Source organism: Carcharodon carcharias, chromosome 21 (assembly GCF_017639515.1).
Source record: "Carcharodon carcharias isolate sCarCar2 chromosome 21, sCarCar2.pri, whole genome shotgun sequence".
NCBI lineage: Eukaryota > Metazoa > Chordata > Chondrichthyes > Lamniformes > Lamnidae > Carcharodon > Carcharodon carcharias.
Window position 1 is genome coordinate 26,365,419 of NC_054487.1, and position 11,148 is coordinate 26,376,566.

The window sequence follows — 11,148 nt, forward strand, 5'->3', positions numbered from 1 at the left end:
AAATTTCATACTGCCCCAGCCCCTCATTCATGGGGAGAATTTTTCCTATGGCAGGTGGGAGCGGGCGTGAAGCCGATCATCGCCCGCGATCGGCTGCATGCTGACACTTTATACCAGCTGGCCAGTTAAGGCCTGCTCAGCGTAACAAGCAGCTGGTGCGACCTGTGCGGGTGGAGGGAGGATGGAGAGTTGGGGCCTGTGCTCTTTCGCGCATGCATGCAAAAGAGCGCAGTAATCTCCCTGTGGCACGGAGTTGCCTCAGGGAGATTAAGTAGATAATGAAACCTTTTAAAAAAAATAAAGTAAAAAATTATTTAAACGTCCTCTCACGTGACCGTGTCACATGAACTGGGACATGTTTGTGAAGCTTGCAAAATGTATTTAATTATTTTATAAAACCTTCAGGAAACCTCATCCTGCCCGTGGATGCAGTTTCCTGAAAAATGTGAAAGCCGCTTGGGCTCTTCGCCTGCCCGCCAACCTTAAGGTTGGATGGGCAGAGTTGTTAATAAGTTAAATTACTTTTTTAATGGCCTTAATAGGCCGTTGATGCAAGCCCGCTGAACGAAATATCGAAATGACGCGTGATGGTGTCAGGGCGCATGCCCAACATCATCTCGTGTCATTTTACGCGTCAGCGTGTCGGGCTCATTCCTGCATGCTGACAGCAATATTCCGCCCCATATGTACTGGCCGTCTCCTAAATTGGCTTTGTTTTGGACAAAAAATTTTACATCGCACTCATATTTTTAGTTGCAACATTGAACATTTTATTACAGCACTCTTTGGAGTGAAACCAAATGGCATCTCTCTTACAAAAATTCAGACTGATGCACTTGCCTTTTCAACATTATTGGCTAGAAGCATTATTCTATTAAATTGGAAACAGTCTGCCCCATCTTTTTAAAAATTCTTTCATGGGTTGTGGGCTTCACTGCCTAGGCCTAATTTCCCTTGTTCAGGGGGAAGTTAAGAGTTAAAAAATGATGCTGTGGATCTGGAGTCACACCAGGTAAGAATGGCAGATTTCCTTCCCTAAAGTGAACCAGACAATGGTTTTGTGGTCATCAGCAGACTTTTAATTCTAGATTTTCGTTGAATTCAAATTTGCCACTTGCCATGGTGGGATTTGAGCCATGGTGGGATTTGAACCCTGGTCCCCAGAGCAATGCTTTGGGTCTCTAGTCCAGTGACACTACCACTATGCCACCACCTCCACAACAATTGGTTATGTCATCTTATGTGGAATCTTAGACTTGAGAAAATGACATACACTATAACAGGCTCCATTGATGGCTTTCATGTAGCTTGGCAACGTTTCTTAGGTTATCTTGAGGAACCACTGCTCTCTACTTTCATATAACTGACCCTAATGAGGTTGTATGTATTACATCATGTGAACCTATATCTGACCTATGTTTATCGTTGATTTTCTCATTTTTTGGGGGGTGCTGTGGAGGGTATCTTTTCTTTCCTTTTTCTTCTCCTCCTACTTCTCTTTTCCTTTCTCTTACACTTACATTTGGAAAAGAAAGAGAGAATCAAATTATTGCTGTACTGTGAGCTATTTTCCTGTACTGTTACTTATGATTATTAAAAATTAATAAACAGAAATTTAAGAAAAACATTACATCCATTCAGAACTGATGTAAATGCAAGAAACTTGTATTCACATTTTGTTTTTCATTGGCGTAAAGCTGAGCTAATGAGTTGAATGGGTTTACGGTGGATTCAGGCGTGTGGTGCAACTTATCAGCCACTGTGAATCAGTTCTGTAAATTTCCTTGCAGAAAATTCAGTGCATCTCCACTCTTGCATTGTAAACTTTCCAGGTAATTGCGGGACAATTATGTATACCTACTATATTCTTCAAAATCTCCCTCCCCCCCCCCCCCCCCCCCCACTCTCTCTCTCTCTCCTCCTAACGAAGTAAATCAAGTAAAACCCCAGAAAAGCTATCAACTTTGCATTCTTCATTACTAATGGTTTGGTTCTTGTCATATTTCCATGTTCTTATATGCCCACTCTATTCATTATTTATTCTTAGAATCATGTTACAATGCTGGGAGAGGGTGGGCTCATACTTATGACTAGCTTCTCAGTATTTTTGCCAACTGAGTGTAAATCATCAAGGAAGTTATTCTGAGCTGTACTGTCACACTTTAAATTAATTGGCTGAAGATTAGCATTGGGTTGACTTGGAGTGAGTTATTAGCTGACACCGGAGGGTATTATATGGTGGAGCATAGTCAAAAATACACATTTAAATGTAAAGCGAAAAGCCGAATACTTTTGGATGCTGGAATTCTGAAATGAATACAGAAAATGCTGGAATACTCAGGAGGTCAGGAAGCATCATCAGAAAGGTAATCAACCTGAAACTGTTTCTGTCTCCACAGTTGTTGCTTGACCGGTTGAATATTTCCAGAATTATCTGCTTTCATTACACATTTAAACATGTTGCATTATAAATGTGCTTGTTAATGATGAAATTGATCTAACGCTGTTTTACTGGCTTCTGTCGCCAGATAAAGAATGAGTTCTCAGTATTGAAAAATTATTTTTTGTTTGCTCTGCAGCAACAAGGCATGTCGATACTTTGATCAGGGACGTGGCACTTGTCCCTTTGGGGGGAACTGTTTCTACAAACATGCATACCCTGATGGCCGTCTGGAAGAATTGCAACCACAGAGGAAGCCAATTGGATCAATGGGTAGATATCGAGTAAGTATATTACCATATGTTAAACAAGTGAGTTTTGATTAAGAATGTCATCATTTTGCTAATACTTTCACTTAAGAGCTGTTTTGAATGAATTATAGGGAGATAAGGTGAAACATCCTTCAACAACGTATTTAGTATAATGTAGGTTCAGTTCTGATGAAAAGTCACAACTTGAAGCGTTAACTCTGTTTCTTTCCAAATCGATGCTGCCAGACCTGCTCAGTATTTCCAGCATTTTCTGTTTTTATATCTGAATTCCAGCATCTGCAGTATTTTGCTTTTGGTAGATGTTTTTTATATTTGGTTTCCCGATGAGTGATGCCATTTCATGCTTTGCATTGTTTCCTACAGATTAAATGATGCAGTGTCAAATTCAGATAGAGTTGGCACAGATTTCCTTTGTTTGCTACTCCAAGTGTGTTTTTGACACTTTTCATGTACATTTACTGTTTAGCATTAGTAGGTTAGTATGGTATAAATATATACAAAAAGTTAGAATGCCAAATCTTACAAGTTGAGGTCTTTAGTAAAGTGGTAATAGAATTATGCTCTTTTGGAGATCTGATTGGATTGGAAGTTAATTGAAATGCAATATTTCATGTTGATTAGTATAGCTAAATTGACCTGGTTTACATCAGTTGCACCTCACTGGTTTTTACGCCAGTACAATCTGGTGACAAAATTAAGATTCAGTTTGTTTCCATTGGTCTCTTCCCTGTCCTATTGTTACTTAATCTCTTCAAAATGTGAACATGTGCAAACAGAAATTTCACACATCATTGCCTTGCTGACAGCGAGTAGTCTTAATGCCTGTCCGTACAGACTGGTAATACTGAGCCTGAACTAATACACTCAGTTTCTTTTCAGCTGTTGCGTAGGGTGAAAGGAAATCATTTGTCTAAAATAGTAGCCTTTTTAACAGCTAACAATATCCTTTGGAAGCTGATACAATGTTTGAGATGTTGCTAATTCAAAGCATTTTTCATTTGTTTACAATTACATATGTTTTATCACAGAACCAACGGAGGACACATTTTTGGGATTTCATTGAAGAGAGAGAAAATGCTGATTCCTATGAAGATGATGAAATGGTCACCTTTGAGCTCGGTGAAGTTCTGCTTATGCTTTTGGCAGATGGCCATGATGATGACTTCTCAGATTCTGATGATGAGTGGGACTTGTTCCATGATGAAATGGATGTTGATTATTATGAGTTTGACCTATAGCACCCATTGTGGATTTTGGACTGTCTTGTTCATTGTTTTTTAGACAGTAGCTTTTCCTGTGTTGTGGCAGTGCCATATGTCTTAGGCAGGCCAGGCATTCTGGGTGCAGTTTCACTTTGGACGTTTGTGCAGAGTTCTTGTCGGTAGTGCATCAAAAAAGAAACTTGTTCCTTACTAAATATAAGTTAAATTAACTTGCTTTACTAAAGGTGATAACCTGGAGGATAAATATAGCAATTGGCTTTATTTATTCATGTGGAATAAGAGTTGAGTTTAAGTACTTGACTTAAGAGAGGTGTCTGTCCTTGGTGGTTATGAAAGCGATATGACCACTTAATGCACAAAAGCCTGAAACCAACAAGGGACCACACACCTTAACTCATTTTATAGCTTGTGTTATTCCTATACAATGCCCTCTCCACATAACTATGTTTGTTTTAAAGAGGATGTCGTGCAGTCAGTGGCCTTTTTAAAAGTCAAAGTATAAAATAATTATGATTAACAACCATGGTTTTTTGCCTGTCTTTCTATTTTTTTTAATTTTATATAGTAATCTGGTAGAGCTCAGGAGAACTTGGCTTAGAGGAGTGACTTGAGTCCAGCGTATGAGGGAGCTGAATTACTCATACACTGTTGAGATGATCAGACTACTGTGTGTTAGGAATTATTTGTTCCCTAATGCTGTATGACTCAGCAACTCCCAACCAATTCTCATCAAATACATCATCCGCGCTCAGTTTATACAAAAATATTTTTAAGATAAACTCAAATAGATCAGAAAGAAAAGGATGTTAATCAGAATTATTTTCAGTTGTTCAATTTTGAAAAGGAATCCTACTGCTAAGATTCCCTCTTTAAGTATGTACCCTGTTTGGAAAAGACTGTTTACTATGGTGAAGTGTATTGATGGCATTAATGAAAGCAAAACAACACGATATAGCACTATCAGATTCCATAAGAAATGTGAGGTTAACTGTTCCATGTATTACAGTTTTTTTTTTATTTATTAACAATTGGCTGTTCTGACTGACATTTCCTAGTTAGTTAGCTTATTTAAATCCTTCATCTAATCTAGATAAAAATAATGACACAAAATTATGGGAATTACCAAAGTCTTGTTATTTATCCCTTTTTCATATAAGTCTCATTTTATATCTTGTAACAAGTTTATCTGACTGATTTCAGTTCAGATTTCATTTGGATTCTTAACATTAAAATAGGGTCGTCTTGTAATACTGACTCAATCTGATGTTTGGGAACGGCCAGGGTGAATCTTTTGTAAAGTAGCAAATTCATCAACTGCAGGTTATAAATGTGTAAATTTACAGATTAAGGCAGATTAAATGCCACCATTCTCTCCTTTACAAATGCTCACCTGTTAACTAATTAAGATGCATTAGTTGAATATGCTGTGAGTCATAAATGAATGAGATTCAGTCAAACGTACCAATTTCTGCCATCTTGTATTATAATAATTAAACTCCACATTCTCAGTCTCTGGCTTCATGGGTATTTGCGCAATATGAACCCAATGCAGACTGAAAACTAGGATACATGTTCCTATTCTCCTTCACAGGACATTAGGATTCAGTGAATATTTTTAATGGAAGCATGAGAATCTGAGTAATTGTGGCATGACATGGATACGTGACAATGCATATTAGCCCTGTTTTCCTCTTTGTGGAACTGCACGTGAGAGCTGAATTTGAGAAGAGGTTTGCTGTTGTGAGCCTGATGATCTTGGCAATGTAAGTGGGAGGGAATGTATATTCTCAAAGTTTGAGACCAGTTACTTCTGGAAATGTAGCTGAAAGAAATACCCTTTAAACTGTCATATTACAAGTATAAAACAGCATTTTTCTAAATAAATACCTTTTGCTCTAAACCATGTTGTAAATGTCCTGTGTATATCCTGGATTTTAAAAAAAAGTCAAGGTGCTCATATACTTTATGGGGATGATCAATAACAAATTGTGAATGATAGGTGGACTATCATAATGAATTGAAAGGCAGATTTGTAGTTAAAACAGCTCAAGTAGCAGTGTCAAATGGATAGCTTATTTAAATATGCACCCTTATGTCTTAGTGTCTAAAACTCAGGGATGTTACAAAAAATTGTTGGCTGTTTAGTATGCTACTCGTCATATACTGTGCAGCAGCAATTTGCATTTGATTTAATAGTTCCATAAGTTTAGAATCTTCATTTATATTTTTAAAGCTAAGGTTGTACTCAAGCAGTTTCAGAATGCTGTCCTTTCACCTGTAGGCCCTAGATTTAAATCTTACCTACGCTGAAAGCTTGGAAGTTTCCCCCATTTACCAATTGGAATAGTCCTATGTGAAATGCACTCTAAAAGAACATAATGGGCGTTATCTTAATTGTATATATTCCACTATTGTGTATTGCCATAACTACATGGTATTCTGTTTATACTGAATTGAGAACCACATTAACCAATATTTCGTTCAAGAAGAAAAAGAACAAACATTGGCACCAGTTAACTAAGTTAACTTCTTGTTGCTAGTGAGGCGCATATTGCATTCCACCAAATCCATTGTGTTGGATGTGTTCAGCACATAACCCAATCCAAGCTGGGACCAAGTTCTGTCTGGGATCATTCATGAATAATACCTGCCTTTGCTTTAGAATCTCCCCATACCCATCGTCTGTCATGAGTGACTCTCAATTTTCAAGAAAGATTGATAACCCATGGGACCATTCTCTGCTAGCTAGGTTGGTTGTGCATTTTTGTACGATAATTGCAGCAGCAGCTTCTCCAGATGTAGTTTAGTAGGAAGGCCCTCGGCAGTGAGAAAATCAAGCAACTATTTAACAGCTCTACACTGCCAACAATTTCATTTTTGAGTGATTCCCAGATTGACAGATTGATCAATTTCAAGATTTTCCAACATTGGTCCAGGCTTTCCTGTCCAGAAGCTTTATCAGAACTACAATCATCCTGTGCCATCAAACAGGGCTGTATATATTCAGCATGTTCTTCAAGATCTGAATGTTGTCCTTGGAATGTTACCTTTAACGACCAGATCCAAACACATTTTTCTGTCTCCCCATCCCAAAGAGTATCTTTGGAAGTGTCCTCCAATGGAAACAGTTTCTTCACATCCACCAACTGAACTATGGAACAACTTTGAAGGCCTCTATCAGGTCACCTTAAGCTTTTCCTTTTTCCAGATAAAAGAGCCCTAGCCGGCCCAATCGTTCCTGATGGTTGCATCCTCTCAATTCTGGTCTTTGCAAATCTTTTCAGCACTTACTAATATCATTTTTGTAGTATGAAGACCACACTATTCAAGTGTGGTCTAACCAAGGCTCTTAAATAAATTTAACACTGCCTCCCTGCTTTTGTATCTTCTTCCTGTAGAAACATACTTTATACTCTGTGTTGCTAGTTTGTGTTTTATCTCCACTTTCCTGGATGAGTGCAGCTCCAACACAGCATTCAAGAAACTCGACACCATTCAGGACATAGCAGCTCACTTGATCAGAACCCCATCTTCCACCTTAGATATTTCACTCCCACCACCACCAGCACGCCAATCACCTTAAATCAGTGTTATCTGGTTTTCAATCCTTCCACAAATGGGAACTGCCTGTTCCTATCTAATCTGTCCAGATTCATGATTTTGAATATCTCTATCAAGATGCAACAGTTTTAAAGGAAATACTGAGGTAGGGGAAAGGGGAGGGGAGGAAAAGAACAAATTGAAATGTTTTTGATAGGGTGGAAGGCAGGAGAAATGAAATGGCAAAAGAGATAACGGTGCAAGGCTAAAATGGCTGGTACTGAGACAAGAAGCAAACAGTGGAGGTGGTGTAAATGGGAAAATGCAGAATCATCAATAACAGCTACAAGATGCACTGCAGCAACTCACGAAGCTTCCCTCGACAGCAGCTTCCAAACCAGTGACCTACATCACCTAGAAGGATAAGGGCAACAGACTTAATGGGAACACCACCAGCTGCAAATTCATTCCAAGCCACACACCATCCTGCCTTGGTAATATATTACAGCTCCTTCACTGTTGCTAGGTCAAAAACCTGGAAGTCCCTCTCTAATAGAACTGTGTGTACCATACAGTCAGCAGTGGTTTAAGAGCTGGCTCACCATCACCTTCTTAGAGCAATTAGGGATGGGCAACAAATGTTGAGCTGACATCCCATGAATGAATTTTTAAAAAATTAACAGTATACCCAGGTCTCTGCTCCTCTACCCTTTTTAGTTTGTTACCTCCCAAAGAATAAAGAGGCCTCCTTATTCCTCCCATCAAAATGAACCATATCACAGTTTGCCATGTTGAATTTTATTTGTTTATTTGCCCATTCTGGAAGAAAATAGGTACCAAAGTCTAATCTGACTGGAATCATCCCATTCTTTTCTAGTTTGAAGTTTCATTAAGGCCAAGATTAATACAGCTTTGGCACTTCACAGCCTTCCTGACTCAACACTAAGCTTAGCAATTTCAGATCATTACCTCTGCTCCCCTTTTGTTTTGTTTATTTTTGGACAGTAGCTGTTATTGATGATTCTGCATTTTCCCATTTACACCACCTCCACTGTTTGCTTCTTGTCTCAGTACCAGCCACTTTAGCCTTGCACCATTATCTCTTTTGCCATTTCATTTCTCCTGCCTTCCACCCTATCAAAAACATTTCAATTTGTTCTTTTCCTCCCCTCCCCTTTCCCCTACCTCAGTACTTCCTTTAAAACTGTTGCATCTTGATAGAGATATTCAAAATCATGAATCTGGACAGATTAGATGGGGATCGGCAGTTCCCATTTGTGGAAGGATTGAAAACCAGATAACACTGATTTAAGGTGATTGGCAAAAGAAAAAAAGGCAATATGAGGAAAAAAAATTACACCGTGAGCAATTTGGGATCTGGAATGCACTGTCTGAGAGTGTGGTGGAGGCAGATTCAATTGTGACTTTCAAAAGAGAATTGGATCACCTGAAGGGGAACGATTTTCAGGGCTATGGGGAAAAGGCAGAGGAGTGGCATGAGGTGACTGGCTCTTGCAAAGAGCCAACACAGACAATACAGCTGATTGGCTGTCTCCTGTGCTATAGCCATCCTGTGATATCTATTTTTCTATACCTGGCAGCCTGTTTCTTTCTAGGCAGATGCTATCACATCTGCCCAGTATTTTCAGCATTTTCTGTTTTTATTTGAGATTTTCAGCACCTACAGTATTTTGCTTTTGTAACGTAACCTTACCAGAATTTGTTCTAAATGTCTTCAATAGACAGTACAGTGCACATCAATGTGAACTTGAATCACCAAGAGACACGTTTCTGAATTGAAATGTACCCCATATTTTCTCTATTTAGAATGTATTTACAGTTTCATTAAAACTAACACAAGGGAAAAATATCTAGGTTTACTCAGTAAACCAATAAACCTGTTACAGGTGGATTTACTGCTTGGTGATACAATAGGTGCATGGGATGGTTTTCTCTACACTTTAATGCATGAGTTTAAAACAGTACCATGCAACTGTTAAGTGGCATCATAGTTTAAGTAGCTGATTTTACAGATTTCCTTTCTGAAAGGTCTCACAGCCTCCCTGCAGGCACTTGGTATATTCCAAGAACACTGCATTTTTGTAAAGGGCAAGGAATCTTATTTGGAAACAAAATAGAGTATGACCTTTATAAGATTCTATGACCAAAGATTCTTATCTGCAAGTTATTTCACAATCATTCAAAGATCTGTTACTCTTTGCAAAACAATAATCATAGGAAAGCAGTACATTTGTATTTTCTCCAAATACTCAATTTTTGTGAGATCACTGCAGTCAAACCTACATTGATAGTGGTCTTGCCCACAAGACTTTCTTGTTTAAATTGATGAGGAATAAAATGGCCTTGGCTCTGGGTCAGCAGAAGTGGCCTCAATAGAAAAAGATCCTTGGAGTCTTGCTCCAGCCATCATTTCTATAATGATACTGGTGACATTTCCCTGTACAGCTAATGGATGAAGGCAGGGGCACCATATTACAGGACAAATAAATTAATTCAGGGGACTGAAGATGAATCCAGTTGGTACATCAATGAGCTTTGAATTATGATTCGTGCTTGTGACTTTTTTTCATTTGTGAATATTTTTTTCATTTGGTGCATATCTGAGCAGACAGCATTAGTAGTTTTCTGGTACATTAGCTCACTCTCTGTTCACTTGGTGTTGTGACACTGCTTGCCCAAATGTATTTGAATTACAGGGTGACATTACTGGTACAACATTGGTCCGGAGTGGACAACATTGGAGCCAAGACCCTTAATCAATCTTTTGAACAACTTCATGACTAGAAGATTGACAGTGAATATAGTCCAGACATATCCAGAGTGCCAGACAACTTCTCTGCAACAACAAAAAATTACCATTTTCCTTGATTGTGCGCAAAGGCCACAGGCAAACCAGCTTTCAAGACTGGAATTTCCTTTTTCTCAGAAATCAATATTTCTGTATTTGTAGAGTTGTAATAATTATTTAAATGATCTGCTATTGTCCATACATCTGGCCACAGCCCCAGGTGTTGTGGGGGAGTTCCTTATGTTATCTTCCTTCTAGATCGACATGGGGTAAAATCTACATATCCTGGATATGCCAACCTACTATGCTGTGCAGGGAGTGCAGAAAATCCCGATGAAGCTGATGGCAAAAAGTACCTTAACAGGATGTTGTTCTGTACATTAGTTTTCTCATGTAAACATGGCCAGGTTGCTCCAGTAATGTATGAAAAATGCCATATCTTGAGAAAAGTATTGAAGTGCTTTTGAGTTAAGTTGTTATTTTTAATCTATTTGGCTTTGAAACTGTAAATAGTTACACTTATGCTGTTTTGTCAAATAGATCTCATCTTTTATTTCCATTATGTCCACAAAGTGGTCCATCAGTCACAGATAAAGCAATTCACCAGCCGTTCTTAATGGAGACAAATTAAATCATTGAGTCTTTGTGTACCGAAATAATTTCATTTCAAAGCTTTTAAACATGCATAATTTTTGAAACTTTGTATTACCTTATCCTCATCTCCTCTTCAGCCATAGCTGCTAATTTTATTGAAATTTTGAACTTGTGCTTTATTGCAATCTAAGTGATTAACTAGTGGAAAAATGCTGAAAGCTCAATGCAATGAGTTTGGTGAGTTTTTTTTAAGTGAATGTTGTCTGCTTC

The 11,148-nt window shown here is 38.3% G+C and overlaps 1 protein-coding gene across 1 annotated transcript in view; it reads left to right on the plus strand.

Annotated features, from left to right (window-relative positions):
* The window catches only part of mkrn1 (makorin, ring finger protein, 1), a 98,678-nt gene extending 92,843 nt beyond the window's left edge, over nucleotides 1–5,835 (plus strand). Inside the window, exons 7-8 of the mRNA XM_041215592.1 lie at nucleotides 2,580–2,724; nucleotides 3,741–5,835. Coding sequence (XP_041071526.1) covers nucleotides 2,580–2,724; nucleotides 3,741–3,950 — 355 coding nt within the window. The 3' untranslated portion in view covers nucleotides 3,951–5,835. The remainder of the gene's footprint in view (nucleotides 1–2,579; nucleotides 2,725–3,740) is intronic.
* The last annotated feature ends 5,313 nt before the right edge of the window (nucleotides 5,836–11,148 follow it).